This window comes from Chionomys nivalis, chromosome 5 (genome assembly GCF_950005125.1).
Source record: "Chionomys nivalis chromosome 5, mChiNiv1.1, whole genome shotgun sequence".
Taxonomy (NCBI): domain Eukaryota; kingdom Metazoa; phylum Chordata; class Mammalia; order Rodentia; family Cricetidae; genus Chionomys; species Chionomys nivalis.
Window position 1 is genome coordinate 99903190 of NC_080090.1, and position 22565 is coordinate 99925754.

At 48.5% G+C, this 22565-nt stretch overlaps 1 protein-coding gene across 2 annotated transcripts in view; it reads left to right on the top strand.

Annotated features, from left to right (window-relative positions):
* Ralb (RAS like proto-oncogene B) overlaps window positions 1–22565 on the top strand; it is a 43911-nt gene that overhangs the window by 16548 nt on the left and 4798 nt on the right. For both annotated transcript variants that reach the window (XM_057770096.1, XM_057770097.1), the window contains exons 2-4: window positions 10159–10321; window positions 18556–18764; window positions 21463–21640. In XM_057770096.1, coding sequence (XP_057626079.1) covers window positions 10208–10321; window positions 18556–18764; window positions 21463–21640 — 501 coding nt within the window. In that variant the 5' untranslated portion in view covers window positions 10159–10207. The remainder of the gene's footprint in view (window positions 1–10158; window positions 10322–18555; window positions 18765–21462; window positions 21641–22565) is intronic.

Here is a 22565-nt window from a genome sequence, read left to right on the forward strand (position 1 = left end):
CCAGCTTTGTTCAAACAACATCACAGTTTGTATTTACTACAGCTTGGTTCCCACCCCCCACCTCTCACTTAGGGGCACATCCTGCATGTTTCCCAGGACAGTAGGTAGGGATGTTCCTTTCTCTGTAATAGCCGTGCAAGCCAAACATTGGCTCTTCTGTAATTTATACAAGTATTTCCAGTTAGTGGATTTTTCCAGATTATTGCATTGTATGCAAACAGCCCCCCAATCACTCTCTTGCATACTTACATCTCAGCACATGGGATTTATATCATTGCCAGTAGGGTTCCTTTCCCCATATGTGTGTGTGTGGTGTTTGCATGAATGCCAGCACACATTTGTATACAGGCTCACATGCATGCATGTGTGTTATCCCTGCATGCAGAGGCCCTAGGTTCACTTCTGGTGTCTTCCTCAATCATCTCCCACCCTGTTCATTGAAACAGGGACTCTCAGTTGAACCAGGACTCACTGATTGGGTTAATCTAGTGAGCTAGCTTGCTCTGGGGGACCCCCGTCTCTGACTTTGATCACTAGAACTTCAGACAGGTTGCGTGACATATACGTGGACTCTGGGGATCTGAACTCCTGTCCTCACATCTGTGAGGCAAATGTGATGTCCCCTGAGCCATCTCTCCAGCCCTTCCCACCCTCTTGACAATCCTTTTAACTTTAGACAAGCTGATGTTTTGCTTGCATTTTCTTAATTAGCAGCTAAAGATGTGGCTTCATGTATTTATTAATCGTATTTGCCTTTTTCCCAGTGAATTACTTCATATTCTTCCTATTTAAGAAAGTTAGGTGTGGTGGTGCACACCTGCAATCCTAGCACTTGGGAGGTGGAGGCCGGAGAATCGGGAGTTCATTGCTCTTAGCCAACCTGAAGTATTGGGAAATCCTGTCTCCAAAAAACCCCAAATGAAAAAAAATAAGAAAATAGAGTTAAGAATTGGGCTGTTGGCCTCCCGGGCAGGACTCTGCGTATGGCCACTGTCGCTGGCAGAATGTTGCGCCTTTTCAGTGTTCGCTTCCGTCTTCCCGGCTCCTCTCGCTCTGCGTTTGGCCTCCATCCACTCCTGCAGCTGGGAAATTTCAGTTTAACCTTTCTTGCTGTGTTCGATTTCCTGGGTCTTCCCATCTTTGCTTTCTGTTGGGAACTCTGGTCTGGATTAGTCTGGAAGTTATCATCTCCCTCTCGGGGCTCCGGCTTTGTAGTGAGGCTGGGTTTTCGTCTCTGACCCTTCCCTCAATGGCCGAGTTCACAGTCTGCTATCATCGTCGTCCAAACTGCACACGCAAGGTGGTGCTGAACCGAGTGACTGGACGTTCATTTGTTCCTCCTCCTCCCCTCTCCTTTCTCTCCCCCACTCTGTGTCAGTGTGGGGGGGGCATGTGCCATGGTGGTATGGGAAGTCATTGACTCCTTGGGGGTCAGTTCCACCTTCCACCTTGTTTGGGGCAGGATCTTCTCTGATGCATACTCCAGGCTAGCTGGCCTGTGCGCTTCTGGGGACTCCCCCCTCTTTGCCTCCCGTCTCACCATGGAGTATTGGGGTGACAGATGTGGGCTGCTGCGTTCAGCTTTATGTGGGTTCCAGGGCTCTGAACTTAGATCCCTCTGCTCGTGCAGCAGGCACCTTGCTGGTTGAGCCACCAGCCGCTAGTACTTGGCTTTTAATGCTGTCTTTCCCATCCCGTGCTTTCGCGCCTGTAATCATGGCAAAGACGGCTCCGTGGGCCTGTGAAGAATGGCATGCTCTCATGGACAAACCTGCCACAGCTGTCTTCATGAGATGATATTTCCTCTCAACTCGTCTACCACTTGCCTCTGTCTGGTGCTTGCTAAGTGTTGTAGACAGAGCCAGGGGACGCACAGCGATGGTCCCAGCTGTGCCTCGACAGGGCTAAGAACACGGAGATTGCAGGTGAGCTCCACACACGCGGCACGATGCGGTACTTGCATCTTGTCAAGGGTGAGTCTAGGACCATGCTTTGCCTTCAGCTAAAAACCTCTTCAGTTCGCTTTAACTGGAACATTTTCAGTTCTGTAGAACCAGCAACATTTCAGAAACATACATGTCCCTTCCTGCCTTAAGTAGGGCTTGTTTGGTGTGTCCTCGTGGTTCCATGAACATAGCTGAGCCCTACACTGGTCATGCCAATTTTGATCTGTTAAAGCATTCTCCAACTTTGCCATCCCATGCTTCCTACCTTTATTCTCTATAATCAGGAAGTGTTGCGGCCACCCTTGTCAAGCAAGGATGACGCGACCACCGGAGCTCTTCTCACTGCAGTTTTATTCAGGACCTTTTGACAATTGTAAAATCTCTCTCTCTCCCTCTCATTCACTCACTCACTCTCTTCCTCTCTCACTCTTTCCCTCTCTCCCTCGGGCAAACCTCTCCCAGCCCTTAAGTAGGCCTGGGCCGCCAACCTCAGATTGCCAGGTGGGCACTGCCCATAGGTCCACGCATATGCAAGCAGCTGACAATCATTGCATGATAATAGCATAAGTCAGGCTTTAGCCATAGGAGTTGATTATCACAGAGAGCACTCACTTTCGGGATCGCGGAGGGCGGGAGCCAGCACCATCAGGTGCGACTCCACGCAGCTCTCTACACATAGCCATCAGGTGTGACTCCACACGGCTCTCTACAAGGAAGTAGTGGGTGCCGGGCGGATTTTGAAAGATTTTTATTTATGTATACTTGTGTGTGAGTGTATGACACCTGTGTGCAGGTGTCCTGGGGCCAGAAGAGGGCCCACAGCTGCCTGCCTAATGTGGGAACTGAACTCCTCTTACCGGGCACCCACTGGTCTTCCTTCTCTTCTTCCTCCTTCCAGACTCTCGCTGTGAGTTTAGCAACCAACAGTGTTGATTTTTTTTCTGAACTGGTCTTTTCTTTTCCAGTTTCTTTATTATCACTGTGTGTCTGTCTGTCTATGTTCTCATTTAGACACCTATTCCCACATTCTCTAGTCATTTCATGGCTCATTGAATGGTCAGACAATTGTGTTTTGCTTTGAAAACAATGGGTGATTCTACAAACACAAAAGCAAAATCAGCCTCAGTAAATGGACTGTGTGCAGCTTAACCAGGGAGCAGTTTCTTATCTTTAGAGCTAGGCCAGGATGTGGGCGTGTCAGGGGTAACTCAGCCTTGGACACTTGAGCTCCACCCACGTCTCTGGGCTTTCCTCGATTTTAGCAAGACAGCTGCAGCTGTGACCTGGGTTGGAAATCTCATCTGTGGTTATTTCTGATTTGCACGTTTACAACAGCAACAAAAACTAGGTCTGGTGGTTGGAGGAATGAAGGGAGGCTAGCAGCTCATCTTCTCAGCACCCACAGGGTGGCTCACAACTGCCTGTAACTCCAGTTCGGGACCCTGTACCCTGGCTGCTGTGGGCACCAGCAAGTGCTTATACTCCCATGGAATTTAAAAGGGAGGGAGGGAGCCGGGCGGTGGTGGAGCACGCCTTTAATCCCAGGAACTCAGGAGGCAGAGGCAGGCGATCTCTGTGAGTTCGAGGCCAGCCTGTTCTACAAGAGCTAGTTCCAGAACAGCTAGGACTGTTACACAGAGGCAAAAAAAAAAAAAAGCGAAAACAAAGAGACAAAGGGTGGGGAGGGAGAAAAGACTGGATCTCATTCTGCCTCAGATTCCCTGTGCAGCTGAGATAGACTTAAATTTCTGACCGTCCTGCTCCCGCCTCAGAGCACTGGGATGATTAGGTGTGTGCCTTCACACACGGTTTCTGTGGTGCAGGGGCCAAACACAGGACACTAGGCAAGCACTGTGTGTACTGAGCTGTACCCAGACCCCATTTTGGACGTGGAGCAGAGGTTTTGCTCTCCAGTGATTACAGAAAAGACTTCTGATGATTATTCCCCACAGAGAAATTGACTTTATTTAAAACCAAACAAAACCAACCAAACAAAACCCTGGAGTAAACGGTGCTTGGGAAATTGCTCATTTGGGAAGTGTCTGTCATACAAGCGTGAGGGCCTGAGCTCAGATCTCCAGAACTCACAGAGAAAGACAGGCCTGCCTGTGTACAACTGGAATCGCAGCGTTGGGGAATGCAGACACGGGGATCCTGAAATGGGGTTCACCAGGAAACCCTGCCTCAAAATAAAGGGGGACCGGTGGGATGGCTTTCTGTCCAGCCCGTCTTCTAGAGTTGATTCTGGAGCCCACATGGTAGAAGGAGAGAATCAGTCCCTGCGGGTTGTCCTCTCACGTGTGTGCACACATGTGCTGTGGCGTGTGCGCACACATGTGCACACACACACAGAAAGTAAATTAGTGTCATTTTAAAAAATTGACCATTTGCCTTCACATATTCATAGGCGTGTATATCCTGTATATGCAGATTTACACTAAAAGTCCATACAGCACACACACACACACACACCACACATACATACTAAGTTCATATATGTAGTTCATAATTTGGTGTCTGCAGGTGTTTAAAAGGACCCAGCCCCCTCCCAGCCCAGACCAACCTTTGTTCATTTCCATCGAGTTCACAGAAACGAGGTTGGCTGAGAAGCTCTGGGACACTTAGGAGATGTGGGAGTTCCAGCCCCATTCGCCAGCCTCAGCTCTGAAAGAAAGGGTTGGTGGCTGTAAACCAGGCCAAAGGTGTTTTCAAGTTTCCGAATCTCAGCCTTGTGGGGCGCCTGTACCCCTATTCCTTCTATTTCTATCCCCGTTCACATGTACTTAATTATCTAGTTAATTGCTTAGCTCACTCATTAAGAAGCACATAATTAGGCAGGGGAGTGGGGCCATGCCTGGTGTGGGCAGGAACCTGGGGAAAAGCAAAGGGCGGGGAGAAGTGAGAATGTGGCCTTGACTTTCACCAGCCCAAGGCCGTGCCTCAAGCCAACACCAATGCGGAGGGACCCCAAATCATCAAGAAAACGATTAGTTATGTTTAGTCTGCCTGATTTCAAAGACAGATAAAGTGCGTGAAAAATAGCGTGCAAAACTAGGCGTGTGACCTCAAAGATTTTCCTTGCAAGAATGTGTAAATGGAGAGGTGGCCAGAACCACACAGTTAACAGTGACTGCCAGACCAAATGTGGTGGTGCATGCCTGTAATCCTTGCACTCAGGAAGCTGGGGGTGGGGGTGGGGTTCCTTAGTTCCAGGCCAGCCTCAGTGACACAGTGAAGCCCTGTCACAAAAGAAAACAAAACCCAACATCACTCCAACAAATGAAACAGTACCCACAAAGAGCACAGCTTGGGAATTGGCTCAGTTAGAATTAGAATCTGTGTGCAAGGTGAAGACTGGCGCCCCAGAACCTATGTGAAGAGCCAGGCATGACAGCCTACAGCTCCGACTCTAGTGAGCTCTCTGGTCAGCCAGCTTAGTAGAAACAGCGAGCTCCAGGTTCAGTGAGAGACCCTGTCTAAAAGATTAAGGCGGGTAGCCAGGTGTGGGGGCACAAGCCTTTAATCCCAGCACTTGAGAGGCAGGGACAGGCACATATCTGTGAGTGCGAAGCAGCCTGGTCTACAGAGCGAGTTCCAGGACAGCCAGGGCTACACAGAGAAACCCTGTTTTGAAAAACAAACCAACAAAAGTCTGATGCCTTTTCTAGTTCACTGTCTCTGCTTTCTCTTTGGTTCAAGGAGTGAGCCCTCGCCTCCTGTCCTGTCCCAGCCCCTGCACACTGTCTGCTGTGCTCCCTGCCGTAAAGGACTCTGTGGAACTGAACAAAACAAACCCTTCATTCTTTAAATTGTCTTGGTCATTGTGTTTTATCACAGCAATAGTGACTAATGCAGGTGCAAAGGGAGGCAGATCTCTGTGAGTTCAAGGCCAGCCTGGTCTGCATAATGGTTCCATGCTACAGAGAAAGACCCTGTCTCAAAAATTTTAAAATAATTTTTCAAAAGTTTGAGGAACCAAGGAGATGGCTCAGCAGTAAGAACACTTGCTGCTCTTCCAGAGGACGCCCGTTCAGTTATCAGTACCCAGGTGGGGCAGCTTACAACTGCCTATAACCTCAGCTGTAGGGGATCAGATACCCTCTTCTGGTCTCTGAGGACACATACTTATTTGATATACACAGCATAGACACACACACGCTCATAATTTAAAAAAATACAATGGAGAATTACAAAAATACCTGATGTCAACCTCTGATCTCCACATACTACACACATACACTATATATACATACACACACTCTCTCACACACACATATAAATATACATACATGTACACACATACACATTAACACACATATACACTATACACATACTATATTCACACTATACATATGCACTCACTACACATACATGCATGCACATACTATGTACACGCAAGCACAACTATACATACATATGCCCCACATACTATACATACACAGCAACATATGCATACATGCCCAGGCACTCAAACACATACACACATACACACTATACATGCATATTTGCATACACATGTACATATGCACATTATACACACATGTACACATACACTACACACACACACACAGAGTGTTTTAGGCATTCTGAGTGATTCTTTTTCAAGTTCCCCTGACTTTACTTTTTTTTCTTAAGCTTGAGACAGGGTCTTATGTATCCCAAGCTGGCCTTGAAGGCTTGAAGATGGCCTTGAACTTACAGTCATTTTTCCTCTGTCCTCTGGTGTGCTGGGATTAAAGGTCATTACTCTCGCTTTGTCCATCAGGTCTTTTGACAATGTCAATATCCTCAGGGGTTGTTTTTGTCTCTGTTAGCGTTGATCAAGTCATTTTTATGACCCCAGTCTGAGAAGTCCAATGCTGCCTGTGTGTTGTCTTCTCTTCCGTTTGTTCTCTAGTTTTGGGGGCTGGCATGGTGCGTGTGTGCTGCCTCCAGTGGTGAGCTTTTGCCTGCTCCCTCAGTTGCCCCAATTCCAGCTCTTTACGGCATGGTCATGGTGTGTGTGTACTGCATGGTCATGGTGTGTGTGTACTGCATGGTCATGGTGTGTGTGTACTGCATGGTCATGGTGTGTATGTACTGCATGGTCATGGTGTGTATGTACTGCATGGTCATGGTGTGTGTGTACTGCATGGTCATGGTGTGTGTGTACTGCATGGTCATGGTGTGTATGTATTGCATGGTCATGGTGTGTGTGTACGGCATGGTCATGGTGTGTGTGTACTGCATGGTCATGGTGTGTGTGTACGGCATGGTCATGGTGTGTATGTATTGCATGGTCATGGTGTGTGTGTATTGCATGGTCATGGTGTGTGTGTATTGTATGGTCATGGTGTGTGTGTACTGCATGGTCATGGTGTGTGTGTACGGCATGGTCATGGTGTGTGTGTACGGCATGGTCATGGTGTGTGTGTACTGCATGGTCATGGTGTGTATGTACTGCATGGTCATGGTGTGTATGTACTGCATGGTCATGGTGTGTGTGTACTGCATGGTCATGGTGTGTGTGTACGGCATGGTCATGGTGTGTGTGTATTGCATGGTCATGGTGTGTGTGTACGGCATGGTCATGGTGTGTGTGTACTGCATGGTCATGGTGTGTGTGTACGGCATGGTCATGGTGTGTATGTATTGCATGGTCATGGTGTGTGTGTATTGCATGGTCATGGTGTGTGTGTACTGCATGGTCATGGTGTGTGTGTACTGCATGGTCATGGTGTGTGTGTACGGCATGGTCATGGTGTGTATGTATTGCATGGTCATGGTGTGTGTGTACGGCATGGTCATGGTGTGTGTGTACTGCATGGTCATGGTGTGTGTGTACGGCATGGTCATGGTGTGTGTGTATTGCATGGTCATGGTGTGTGTGTATTGCATGGTCATGGTGTGTGTGTATTGCATGGTCATGGTGTGTGTGTACTGCATGGTCATGGTGTGTGTGTACGGCATGGTCATGGTGTGTGTGTACGGCATGGTCATGGTGTGTGTGTACTGCATGGTCATGGTGTGTGTGTACTGCATGGTCATGGTGTGTGTGTATTGCATGGTCATGGTGTGTGTGTACTGCATGGTCATGGTGTGTGTGTACTGCATGGTCATGGTGTGTGTGTACTGCATGGTCATGGTGTGTGTGTACGGCATGGTCATGGTGTGTGTGTACGGCATGGTCATGGTGTGTGTGTACTGCATGGTCATGGTGTGTGTGTATTGTATGGTCATGGTGTGTGTGTATTGCATGGTCATGGTGTGTATGTATTGCACGGTCATGGTGTGTATGTATTGCATGGTCATGGTGTGTGTGTACGGCATGGTCATGGTATGTGTCTACGGCATGGTCATGGTGTGTGTGTACGGCATGGTCATGGTGTGTGTGTACTGCATGGTCATGGTGTGTGTGTACTGCATGGTCATGGTGTGTGTGTATTGCATGGTCATGGTGTGTATGTACTGCATGGTCATGGTGTGTATGTACTGCATGGTCATGGTGTGTATGTACTGCATGGTCATGGTGTGTGTGTACGGCATGGTCATGGTGTGTGTGTACGGCATGGTCATGGTGTGTGTGTATTGCATGGTCATGGTGTGTGTGTATTGCATGGTCATGGTGTGTGTGTACGGCATGGTCATGGTGTGTGTGTACTGCATGGTCATGGTGTGTATGTATTGCATGGTCATGGTGTGTATTACAGCATGGTCATGGTGTGTGTGTACGGCATGGTCATGGTGTGTGTGTACTGCATGGTCATGGTGTGTGTGTACTGCATGGTCATGGTGTGTGTGTATTGCATGGTCATGGTGTGTGTGTACGGCATGGTCATGGTGTGTGTGTACTGCATGGTCATGGTGTGTATGTATTGCATGGTCATGGTGTGTATTACAGCATGGTCATGGTGTGTGTGTACGGCATGGTCATGGTGTGTGTGTACTGCATGGTCATGGTGTGTATGTATTGCATGGTCATGGTGTGTATTACAGCATGGTCATGGTGTGTATGTATTGCATGGTCATGGTGTGTATGTATTGTATGGTCATGGTGTGTATGTATTGTATGGTCATGGTGTGTATGTACTGCATGGTCATGGTGTGTGTGTACTGCATGGTCATGGTGTATATGTATTGTATGGTCATGGTGTGCATACACATATGCATGTGGCATGTGCATGTATGTGTTAGTGGTGGTAGTAGGGAGTAGAGGCACATGGAGAAGAGAAGTGAGAATAAAGAACTGGAGATTGAAGTCCCCAAACTGTCCCCAGAGCACCTGTTTGACTTGGGAGTCTTTGGGGATAGGAGCTTGAGCAGTTCACCTACTTCACCTCTGAAAGCTCCGTGAAAGCTGTTGTCATTTTAAAATTTGTGTTTGTGATGGGGAGATGGGAGGTGGGGAGGTGGGAGATGATGGGGAGGAGGGAGATGGAGAGATGGGGAGGGGGGAGATGGGGAGGGGGAAATAGGGAGGTGGGGAGGGGGAGATGGGGAGGTGGAGATGGGGAGGTGGGGAGGGGGAGATGGGGAGGTGGAGATGGGGAGGGGGAGATAGGGAGGTGGGGAGGGGGAGATGGGGAGGTGGAGATGGGGAGGTGGGGAGGGGGAGATGGGGAGCGGGAGATGGGGAGTGGGAGATGGGGAGGTGGGTGTTGTGTGCATGGAGGTCAGAAGACAGCCTTGAGTGTCTTTCTTCAGGTGCCTTCTCCTTGTGGGCAGTCTCTCATTGGCCTGGAATTCCACACAGTAGGCTAGAATACCAGGGCACTAAGCCCAGTTCCAGTGCTGAGACTGCAAGGGGCTGAGTGCTGGGAGTAAAGGCAGGAGCCCAGGCCACCCTTCCCAGGGGTGCATGCTTGGGGTACCCTCCTGTACTTCTCCTTTCTCACCATTGCCCTCTCCTGGCTCCCCGGGGCAAGTGACTTCCGCAGCCCTCCTCTCCAGGCCCTTCTCTGTCGGAAATGTTAAGTGTTTTTAAAGTGCTGGGGCATGCTGGAGGAATGGCTTGGAGCTAAGAGAACTGACTTCCGCCCCCTAACAAGAGCCTCAAAGGACTGACACCCTCTTCTGGTCTCTGAGGGTACTGCAGTCCTGTGCACACTGCCCCCCCCCCCCCATCATTTAAAATAAAAATAAAATATTTAAAGTGTAGGAATGGCAGATGTCATTTTATTTCAGCTAGATAGAGTGCACACCATCTTTAAGTTCCTGTCTCTTTCACCTGTAGCTCTCCATCTGGGCCATCTGTCCGTGTGTCACCGCCCCAGACCAGCAGGATGGCTGCCAACAAGGCCAAGAGCCAGGGCTCCCTGGCTCTTCACAAAGTCATCATGGTTGGCAGTGGAGGGGTCGGCAAGTCAGCCCTGACGCTTCAGTTCATGTACGACGAGGTAAGAGATGCCAGCACACCTTCCCCAAGTGGCTGTGCTGCTGTGTGCTCGTGTGTCCGCTCCAGCTGTGTTCTGTGTCCTCCTCCTCACCTGGCCATGGAGGTTTCGAACAGCTTCAGGGAGAGGCAGTCTCAGCAGAAGATCCCGGTTGCTGGTGCAGTGGTGGTTTTAGCTGTAGTCGAAACATAAGGCGTCTCTCTGTGCACTGTATTGCCAGTGTTACGTGGGCTTTCTTTGTGACAGGAGCGAGGGAGGAGAGAGGTCTCTTTATGGGTGTTATGGCTTGCATCTTTTATTCTTCTAATGTATGTGTATGTGTGGGGGTGGGGGTGTAGAGGAGTGTGGTTGCCTTAAGAGGCCAGAAGAGGGTGTCATACATATGTCCTGAAGGTATAGGTAGTTGTCCAGTGTGGGTTCTGGAAACTTGTTTGTTTTGGTTTTTTGAGATAAAGTTTCTCTGTGCAACCAGCCCTGGCTGTCCTGGAACTCATTTTGTAGATCAGGCTGGCCTTGAACTCACAAAGAGCCACCTGCCTCTGCCTCCCAAATGCTGGGATTAAAGGTGTACACCACTACTGCTACCCGGCTTTCTCTTCTCTTCTCTTCTCTTCTCTTCTCTTCTCTTCTCTTCTCTTCTCTTCTCTTCTCTTCTCTTCTCTTCTCTTCTCTTCTCTTCTCTCTTTCCTTCTTTTGTTTTTTTAGACAAAGTCTCATGTAGCCCAAGCTGCCTTGGAACCCACTGTGTAGCCAAGGATGGCTTTGAACTTCTGATCCTCCCACCTCCCCGTGCTGTGCCACCATCCCTGGTTTCTGAGACTCTGGGGATGCAGGGGGCTTTGTGTGTGAGAGGTGAGCACTCCACCACCTGAGCTACTGCCCAGCGTCTCCCACGGGAGGGGACCTGTGTTGAAGAACTGACCATCAGCCTTCAGCACCTTAAGAAGTAGAGTTCAGCCAGAGGAAGTTAAACCTTTGGAAGCGTCCTTAAAGAGATATTGTCACCCCAGCCGCTTCCTGTTTTTCCTCTACTTCCTGGTTTCTGCTGTGTGCTGCTGTGTGCTCTCACCACCATCCTCTGCCTCACCACAGGCCCTAAGAACTGTGAAGTGAAAACTGGAACCATGAGCTGAAGTGAACCTTCTCTGCTTCATTAATATGGTGCGTGTGTGTGTGTGTGTATGTGCACGCGTGTTTGTGTGTGCCCATGGATATGGAAGCCCAGAGGACAACCTTAACTATCATTCTTCATAACTGTCCACCTTGATTTTCGAGACAGGGTCTCTCCGTGCGGCTGCCCCTGAGTGCCTGGGACGGCTTGTCTCCATCTCCCAGCACCGAGACCACGAGACTACATGGCCAGGCCCAGCTCCATATAGCAGGTCCGGGATTGAGCCCAGGACTTGTAAGGCACGCACTTTTACCAAATGAGCCGCCCCTCCCACCCTGGTCCTGGAGTTTAGGTGGAGATAAATCACCGCTGAGGCAGAGCTGTGGCCGCAGAGCAGGGAGAAGATCCCTGTAGTTCTGGGCGGTTGAGGCATTGTGCCAAATCTGAGATCAAGTTCATGCAGAGCCTGCGTCCTGTTTTCTTCACAGCTGCAGACATGGGAGAGACTCAGAGCCTTGTCAGATGTTTGTGCTTTCTAAAGAAGAGTGTATTGTGTATGTCTGTATATATGTGCGCATGACACAGCACACGGGAGGTCAGAAGACAGCATGAGGAGTTGATTCTCCTGCCACCACGTGGGTCTAGTTTTAAGGCCTGGAGACAAGCCACACTAAACCATCTTGCTGGCCCCAAATTTACTCTTTCATCATGTACAATCGAAACAGGTGTGGTGGCCTATATCTGTAATTCCAGCCCTTGGCTGAGACAGGAGGATTATGAGTTTGAGGCCTATGTGAAAAGACAAGAATCTAACTAATGAATTGTTGTTCAGGATACGTTCCTGTTTTGACAGTAAACCTGGACAAAGGCAGCTTACAGGAGAAGGAGCTTATTTTGGCTCGTACTGCCTGGGGTACCATGTTATGTTGCGGAAGGCATGGCAGCAGGAGCAGGTGACTGGCTGGTCACAGTGCGCCCACACTCAGGAAGCAGAGTGAACAGGAAATGGAGCAGGCTAGAAAACCCCAAGGCCCACCTCTAGTGACCGCTTCTTCCTTAAAGGCTCCACCCCCTAGCAATTCTGCAATCTTCCCAACCTTTCCAAACAACGCCACCAGCTGGACCAAGTGTTCAAACACAAATAACGTCCCCACGGTCTGGCTTGCTCTTTTCATTTCTAATATTGCCCTTTGGTTTGTCAAAGTTTTAAACTTTCAAAAAATTTAATTGTTTTATGTGCCTTGGTGTTTTGCCTGCGTGGACGCCTGTGCACCACACGTGTGTAGTACCCACAGAGGCCAGAAGAGGGTGTCAGATTTCCTGGAGCTGGAGTTGTACACAGGAGATGCCGTATGGATGCAGGGAATTGAAACCAGGGCTTCTGAAGAGCAGCCAGTGCTCTCAGCTGCTGAGCCATCTCTCCAGCCCTGGAAGTTTTAGGTTTTAGTCCAGTTCTGTGCATGTGTGTGCACATGCATGTGTGTGTGCACATGGGTGCATGTGTGTATGTGTACACAGGAGTATGTGTTTGCAGTGGTGAGGTGCATATGTGGTCAGAAGACAGTTTGCAGGACTCAGTTCTCTCCTTCCACCATGCAGCCCCAGGGATGGAGTTCAGGATGTTGGGCTTAGTGGCAAGCACCCTTATCCCTGGCCCCCAGTTTATTTCTTCTTTGTTACTTGTGCTTTGTGTACCAACCTCGAGAACCCATTGCCAGGTCCAGGCTCACGAAGGGTTGCACCCATGTTTCCTTCTGAGTTCCTGTTTTAGTTCCTATCTAGACCATTGCTGTTTTTTTTTTTTTTTTTTTTTGGTTTTTCGAGACAGGGTTTCTCTGTGGTTTTGGAGCCTATCCTGGAACTAGCTCTTGTAGACCAGGCTGGTCTCGAACTCCCAGAGATCCGCCTGCCTCTGCCTCCCGAGTGCTGGGATTAAAGGCGTGCGCCACCACCGCCCGGCTGCTTGGGTGTTATTTCTGTGTTTGTGTTCACGTATGTGACATAAGTACTCATGCCATTGGAAGTCGGAGAGACCTCAGCCACCTCGTGTGGGTGCTGGGAACCAAATCCGGTCTTCTAGAAGAACTCTGAGCGATCTTTACTCTTGGGCCATCTTCTTTCGTTCTTTGCAGAAATTCTTTTTTCTTTTCTTTTTTCTTTTTTTTTTTTGGGTACGGTCGGGTGGTATGAGTTCTTAAACCTAGGCCTCACAAGTGACAGGGTAGCACTGTGACAGTGAACTGTATATATGCCCAGACATTTTCAGATCTTCTTAGCTAATTAGATAATTTATTTACTTGGGGTGTGTGTGTGGAGAGATGACTCAGTAGTTATGAGCACTGACTGTTCTTCCAGACGACTTGGGTTCAATTCCCAGCACCTACATGGTGACACTAAACTCCAGCTCAAGGGGATCCGAATCCCTTCTGACCTCTACAGTCACCATCACTCATGCACACGCGCACACACACATGCACACACATGCACACACATGCACGCACATGCACACACACATGCACACACATGCACAGACACACATACTTACAAGAATAATAATTTAAAATTAGTTTATCTATGTTTAATGTATTTTTATTTTATGTATGAGTGTTTTGCCTATGTGCCTGATAGCCACGGAGGCCAGAAGAAGGCATCAGCTCCCTTGGAAGATCTGGAAGAACAGAAAGTACTCTGAATCGCTGAGCCATGTCTCCAGCCCTCAGTTCAGTTTTTTGAGAAAAGCTCTCTGTGTGTCGCCTTAGCTGAGCTGGAACTTGCTGTGTAGACCAGGCTGGCCTCTCAGAGATTCATCTGCTGGGATTAAAGGTGTTTGACCTTCCTATTCCTCATTTTTTGTTTTTTAAAAAAATATTTCATATTTATTCCTTGATGGTTTTATACATTCATATAATCTATTTGGATCTTGTTCATTCTCTATTACTGTCTCTTATCATACATTATACATTCCCATTACTGTCTCTTATTATACATTATTATACATTCCTTATTGTCTCTTCTACATTATATATTCATTATTGCTGTTTCTTATCCCACTTCCAGCTCTCACTTCTTAGTTCTAAAATGTCTCCCATATAGTCATTGAGAAGAAGAAGAAAAAAACAGTCCCCCATCAATTTTCATGTCTCTTGTGTGACCCACTGAGTTCAACTAGGGTGCTAGCGTGAGCATCATGGGGGTTATATTTTGAAGCATAGTCTCACTAGATTGCTCAGGCTGGCCCCAAAGCTTACAGTCCTTCTGCCTCTCCTCTGGAGTGCTAGGCCTGACTGAGACAGCTCAGTGGATAAGGCGATCAGTCGCCATGCAGCTGTCCAGTAATCACCGTGCAAGCATGGGCAATCACTGTGCAAGCATGGGCAATCACCGTGCAAGTGTGGGCAATCACTAAGTGTCAGGAACCACTGTGCAGGCTTGGGGACCTGAGTTGAACCCCTAGAGCCTGTGTAAAAGCTGTAACTCCAAAACTTCTGTGGGAAGATCAGGGGTTCGGATAGGAGACTCTAGAAGCTCTTCGGCCGGCCAGCCTAGTATGTGCACATTGGTTAAGTAAAAGGCAGAGAGACCCTGCTTCAAAACAAGGTGGGAGATGAAGGTTGGTGCCTGAGGCTGCCCTCTGATCTCCACATATGTACTGTAGTACATGCTCTCCCAAACATACACACACACACACACACACACACACACACACACACAATGTAATTTTAAAAAGTTCATAAAGGGGAGTTCATTTTATCAAAATATTTGGCTAAAGTGTCATTAATTAGTTAATTTTTTCTGTGTGTCTTCATTACCAAGTAAACCTTTAGGAAGGTTAATTTGCTTCTATTTTTCTTCTTAACAGCTTTTGAATTTGTTTCGTCTTTTTGTGAGATGCATTCTTATATACATTTGTAATAATCTGTATTCCTCCCCCTTCCCCCCTCTTCTCCCTTCCTTCCCTTCTTCCCTCTCCCCCTTCCTCTCCTCTCCCTCCCTCTTCCCTCTCTTTGTTTTCCCCTTCCTTCCCTCCCTCCCCCTTCTTCTCTCTCTTTTCCCCTCCCTCCCCTTTCTCTCCTCTCCCTTCCCTTTCTTGTTGTAATAAGAGCAGCGGGGCTGCTTCCCACCGCCACCCGGCTAGCTTTACCCGAAATAATTACACGGAAACTGTATTCTTTTGATCACTGCCTGGCCCATTAGTTCCAGTCTCTTATTGGCTAGCTCTTATATATTGATCTAACCCATTTCTAATATTCTGTGTAGTACCACGAGCTGGCTTACCGGGAAAGATCTTAACCTGCGTCTGTCTGGAGTGGGAGAATCATGGCGACTCCTTGACTCGGCTTCTTTCTCCCAGCATTCTGTTCTGTCTACTCCGCCTACCTAATTTTCTGTCCTATTGAAGGGCTAAGGCAGTTTCTTTATTTAACCAATGAAAGCAACAGATTAATACAAGACCCATCTCCATCATTTCCCCTTTTTCTGTTTAAACAAAAAAGAAAGGCTTTTACTTTAACATAGTAAGATTATATATAACAAATCAGTTGTCAAGCAAGAATTACAGTTACAATATTTATATCTATTTTATCTTTTATCATAACTAAGGAAAATTATAACTATAACTAACCATTTTTTAACTCCATCAAAGACTCCAGAAGGATATAATATTACCTAAGCAAACAAGAAATCCAAAGTTCTAGAAATGACAGAGACATCTCACTGCCTGGACAGTCACCCAAAGTTCTTTTGTACTGTTGGGGCATCCATCTTCAGCCTTCAGGCCCATAGTTTTCAGCAGACATTTCCATGAAGCAGGAAAATTTTAAAGACAGTTTAGTCACTTTTTGCTGTGTCCTGCAGAATGTCTCGCAGACTCTTTTATGAGTCAGGAACCCCAAAAGACCATCTCACCTTTAGGCAAGTTCAGCAGTCCTTTTTCTGCGAGTTCTTCGTGTCCAGTTTATGCAACAGTCCAGGCATGAGCAGTTTCATGCCCAAATGGCTATCAAACTCCATAAGGAGCCTCTTCAATGCCCATCATCCTCTTGAAGTAGATTGGTGCTGCCAGGAGCAGATATGTCTCATTGTCATGAAAAGCCCTAAGTTATTAAAACATTAAATGCCATGTTCTGTAGTCTTTGAAAGATATGAAGAATGCCTAATTGAAATGTATCTCTATATATCTAGAAAATCTAACTAACGTGACTACAAGCTTAACTATTATTTATGATTATTCATCAACAACCTATATTTCCTAATTATACATTACATTTTTACAATCACAATACCTTAATCAAGATCAGAAATACATATACATATAACAAAATTGACCTTAAAATCCATACCAATGCAAATTATTCATACCTATATCATTTCCCCCTTTAAATGTAAAGGAACATTTATAAACAATATTTGGGAATATGGGCGCAGTTTTTCTTTCTTCTCCCCTCCCTTTTCTTCCCTCCCCTTGCCATCCCCCTCCTTCCCCTTCCCTCCCCTTGCTCCCCTTCCTCTCCCTCCCCTTCCCTCTCTCTCTTGTCCCCTTCCCTCCCTCCCCCTCCTTCCTTCTTCTTCCCATCTCTCTTCTCCCCTCCCTCCCTCTCCCTCCTCTTCCTTCTCTCTCTTCTCCCCTCCCTTTACTCCCCTCCCCTTGCCATCCCCCTCCTTCCCCTTCCCTCCCCTTGCTCCCTTTCCTCTCCCTCCCCTTCCCTCTCTCTCCTGTCCCCTTCCCTCCCTCCTCCTTCCCTCCCCTCCCTCTCCTCTCCCTCCCCCTTCTCTCTCCTCCCCTCTCCTCTCCCTCCCTCTCTCCCCTCCCCTCCCTCCCCCTCTCTCCCTTCCTTTTGCACTAGTGAGGACAGCATCTCTGTGCTCTCTGGTTGTGAGGTTCTCTGTTGGATGCTGGTGCCTCCCCACCCCGCACCGCACGATAGAGAGGAGAGCATGCTCTGTGCACGGAGTCCAGATCTTCTGTTTGGTGCCTGCATTTGTGCTGTATTATGTTGGGCCTCTGTTGTCTTTCATTCTTGGGAACCTAATTTATCATATTTTTTTTTACATGGCTTCTGGACTTTGAGTCATAGTTAAAAAGGCCTTCTCTACTTCAAGGTAATAAGGTTCTCATGTCTGCTCGCAGTGCTTAACTGATTTGTTTATTTACTCACATGTGTGTGTGCATGTGCATGTATGCAGATGTGTGTGTGTGTGTGTGTGTGTGTGTGTGCGCGCGCATGCCTGCATGTACACATGCTTTTGTGCCTGTGGAGGTCAGAGAACACTCTCAGTCATGGTTTGAGACAAGGGCTCATTGGCCTGGGGCTCTGAGGAGGCAGGGCATGACTGGCCACTGAGCTCCAATGTCCTTCTTCACATCCCATCGCTGGGATAATATACGTGGACTGCTCCCATGTAGGATTTATTTTTATTATTTTTAATTATGTGCCCCCGTGTGTGGCTCTGTGTGTGAGTACAGGTGCTCATGCAGGCTGGATGCATTGGATCCCTGGAGCTGGGGGTGCAGATAATTGTGAGCCACCCAAGGGTGCTAGGAACTTAACTTAGGTTCTCTAGGAGAGCAGTAAATCCTCTTAACTGCTGAGCCATCTCTCCAGCCTCTGACCTTCTTTGCCATTTTTTTTAAACGTTTACGTGGGGCTCAACACCATCTTCTACCCCCGCTGTTGGTTTTAATCTAAGCTTCTGGTTCCCCTCGCCAAATTCCTTTGGGATGATTTTTATACTTCTTTCTGTCCATTATGAATCCAAGCTTCCATGTCTCACCTTTTCCATTGTTTGTATTATACGTTACACTGTATATGTCACCAAGAGTGCTGCTTGATGCTCGGCGTTCTCATCCGCAAATGGGGCTATCTGTGCCTATTGTTGAGAAAGGAAGGGTTCCCAAGTGTGGTGGGCATGTCTGTCATTCCAGCATTTGGAGGGTTAGGAGTTCAAGACCAGCCTGAGATACATAGTGTGACCTTGTCTCAGAAGGATGGATGGATCGCATCCTTCGGTGTCTCCTTCAAGATGTAACAACTCCAGGCTCTCAGCCAGTATGAAGCTGATCTGGAATGTAGAGAGAGATGTAGACTCAGGGTCCTGCTGTAATCCTTACTTCTGACTGCTTCTCCAGTTTGTAGAAGACTATGAGCCCACCAAAGCTGACAGTTACAGGAAGAAGGTGGTCCTCGATGGAGAAGAGGTCCAGATAGACATTCTGGACACAGCCGGCCAGGAGGACTACGCGGCCATCCGAGACAACTACTTCCGCAGCGGAGAAGGCTTTCTGCTTGTGTTCTCCATCACCGAGCACGAGTCCTTCACTGCCACGGCCGAGTTCAGGTGCGTTGAAAGGGAGAAGAGCTGCGTTCTTGACCCCCCAGCCATGGGCTGAGGCTTCCAGGGACCTGGGTTGAGCAGACTAGAGATGGCTGGGCCTGTGATGAGGAAGAACTCTGCCACAGAGTTTCTGAATCTCAATACATTTCCATCCACCATGGCTTCCGTCTCTTGGTACATCCATGTTTTAGGATCCCTGGATGTATCTTTTTTTTTTTTTTTTTTTAGTTTTTCGAGACAGGGTTTCTCTGTAGCTTTGGAGCCTGTCCTGGAACTAGCTCTTGTAGACCAGGCTGGCCTAGAACGCACAGAGATCTGCCTGCCTCTGCCTCCTGAGTGCTGGGATTAAAGGCGTGTGCCACCACCGCCCGGCCTGGACGCGTCTTTTTTAAAGATTTGTTTGTTTGTTTGTTTTGGTTTTTCGAGGCAGGGCCTCTGTGGAACCCTGGCTGTCCTAGAACTCCCTCAGTAGATCTGGCTGGCCTTGAACTCAGAGGTCTGCTTGCCACTGCCTCCTAGGATTAAAGGTGTGCGCCACCACACCCTACTTACTTTTATTTTTATTTATTTTCTATGTATGGATGTTTGTCTGCATGTATATCTGTGTTCCACATACGTGCTTGATGCCCGTGGAAGTCAGAAGGGGCATCGAATCCCTTGGAACTGGAGTTACAAAAGGTTGTGAGCTGGGAATTGAACTTGGGTCCTCTAGAAGAGCAGTTAGTGCTCTTGACCACTGAGCTAGCTTTCCAGCCACCGTGTGAGTGTCTGTGAGAGTAAGCGCGAGCGCAGGCATGTGCTCACACGTACATGTGCTCACATGTATATGTGTACCTGCACTACAGGGGATATGTGGAGGTCAGGGGAAGACTTGAAGTTGGTTCTCTCCCGCCGTGTGGGTTGGTTCCAGGACTTGAACTCAGGCAGTCAGGCTTGGTGCCAGGCCCTCTTCCTGGCTGAGTCAACTTAGCCTGACTGCAGGCTTCTGCAGGCTCTTTCTTGTCAGGAAGTCAGGTGACCCACCGAGGTAAAGGGAGACAGTTGACCGTTTCTCGGGATTTGGAAGGCCGCTCAGCGAGCCAGGGAGGCGCCGAGGGCTGAACTCAGCCAGTCTAGCAGACAATATGATAGGACCTCTGGTTGTTCTTGTGGTCCTGGTTTCCTGCAACAACCTCTGTGTGTATATGAAGGCCACAGGGGTCTCAGCATGAGCAGCTGCCTCCCTTTGCAGGTGTTTTGATCTTATCAGGAAGTTTCTACAGGGATAGCACTCTTGTGGTCACAACTGTGTCCTCCTCACAGTCTGACTTTTGAGGCCATTGAGGGCGCACACACACTCACACATACTAACACACACACACTTTCTTTTTACTCCGCTGTCCCTGTATTGGAGTTATTAAACATTTTTGTAAGCTGATGCTTTGACTTTGATGGGATTTTTGTTTTTATTTATTTATTTTATATGCCAACCACAGTTTCCCCTCCCTCCTCTCCTCCTGTTCCCTCTCCCCACCTCCCTTTTACCCTGCCCCCCCATTCACTCCTTCTCTGTCTCCGTTCAGAAGGGGTAAGGCCTCCCATGGGAGTCAACAAAGCTGCATATCAAGCTGAGGCAGGAACGAGCTCCTCCCCCTAGAATCAACTTTGGGCAAGGTGTTCCTTCCTTCATAGGAAATGGGTTCCAAAGAGGCAGCTCTTGTGTCAGGGACAGGTCCTGGTCCCACTGTGATTTGCTTGCTTGGATGTCTGTACAGCATGTGCCTGCAGAGCCCGCCGAGTCCAGAAGAGGGCGTCAGATCCATGGAACTGGAGTTAAAGAGTTATGAGCTGCCATGTGGGTGCTGGGAATCAAACCAGGTTGCTTTTAATCACTGAGCCAGCTCTCAGATCCTGGTTTTTTTTTTTTTTTTTTGCTTTGTTCTGCCTTTTTTTTTTTTTTTAAGGTAGTGTCTCATACAGACCAGGTTAGCCTTAAACTTACTATGTAGCCGAGGTGCCCCTGAAACTTCTGGTTCCACCGAGTCCTGGGGTTACAGGCATGTGCCCCCATGCCCCGCCTGTAGAGTACTGGAGATGGAACCTAGGTCGGGCTCTGTGCATGCAAGGCTAGCGCCCCGCCTTGCCCCACACCCCAGCACCTTTCAGTTTGTTTTAATTCCTGAGAGTCCAGAGGGTTCCTTCCCTTCCTTCTCCCCTCCCTGTCCACCTCTTTCTTTTCCCCCATAAATTGGGAACCCTGTGGGGATGCAGACTTTTCCTTTGCAGGAGTGTGGGGTAGAGAGACCTCAGATGGAGAGAGACCAGATGATGGTGGGAAGCTGAGGGCCGGCCTGGGAAAGCCCAGGCCAGTGGAGACCCATTTGAAATACTCCCCAAATGGAGCAGTTTCTCTTGTTCCTTTCCAAGCTTGTCAGATGTGCTTGTAAGCACCCAGGCACACTGTCAGCTCCTTGTAAAGCCACTTCTTACGCTATGCTAGCTTTCAAACAAAACACCTTTGTGTGCCTGTGTGTCTGTGTGTTCACTGACTGTCACACCTCAGTGCTCGTGTGGAGGTTGGGGACATTCGCAGGCGACAATCGTCATTTTCAGCACTCACCTTGTGGATCACAGGCGTGGAGGCCAGCGCCCTTGTCTGCTGAACCATCTCACTGGCTGCTCTCTAGCTTTCTTCACCGTGTTCTCGACGCCTCACCCACAGGGAACAGATCCTCCGAGTCAAGTCCGAGGAGGATAAAATCCCCCTGTTGGTCGTGGGCAACAAGTCTGACCTGGAGGAGCGGAGGCAAGTGCCCGTGGACGAGGCCCGGGGCAAAGCCGAGGAGTGGGGTGTGCAGTATGTGGAGACATCAGCCAAGACCCGTGCCAATGTGGACAAGGTAGCGTGGCTTCTGGGGGGGGTTTCTTAGAAGACCCAGCCATCTGTCTCATTTGCTTGATGTTTAGTTTTAAGTGTGCGTGTGTGCACGCATGCGTGTGTGTGTGTGTGTGTGGATGTGCCATGTGAGCATAGGCACTCAGTGGGGTCAGAAGAGATCATCGAAAGCCCCGGAACTGAAGTTGCAGGTGGTTGTGAACTGTCTGCTGCGGGTCCTGGGAACTGGAAGCTGCTGTGACGTGGGTAGTGGCCCTCTGCAAGAGTGGTCATCTTCCTAACCACCGAGCCAGCTCTGCAGCTGCCCCTGCTGCCAGCGCCACTCCTCCTCCTCTGCCTCCTCCTCTCTTCTTTCTTTCTGACAGTGTCTCCTAATGACCTTGAAGTTTGATTGCTCTGCCTCCTGTTCCAAGTGCTGGCACTGTGGATTTGATCACCGCGATGGTTTGTCATTTTATGTTTTTCTTTTCTCTTCTGCTCTTCTCTGTCTTTTTCTCTCTTTTTGTCAGCGTCTCACACAGGCTAGCCTAGAGTTCAGGTGTAGCTGAAGAGGACCTTGCGTTTCTGATCTTCCAGCCCCACCCCCTACACTCCTTTGCTGGAATGGCAGGCGTGTGCCACCATACACATCTTTTATACAGTGCTGGGGTGGGGCGAGGCCAGAGCTTCACACAAGCACACGAGCACCCCATGTTTTCCTTTTACATCAGAGTGCAGGGTGTTACCACACAGTTGAAGTAAGCACCTCACAGCTGAACTTCTCTGTTTTCACACGCTATAGTGTGGGCTCTTGCTTCATGTCCTGGACTTGTGAAATCAGTGCAGAGCCACAACAGGCGGAAAGGCCGTGTCTGTACCAGGTTGTGCTTAGCTACAGATCCCATCTCTGTCTCCTCTTCTTCTCAGTTCGCACCATAGTCCAGGCTGGT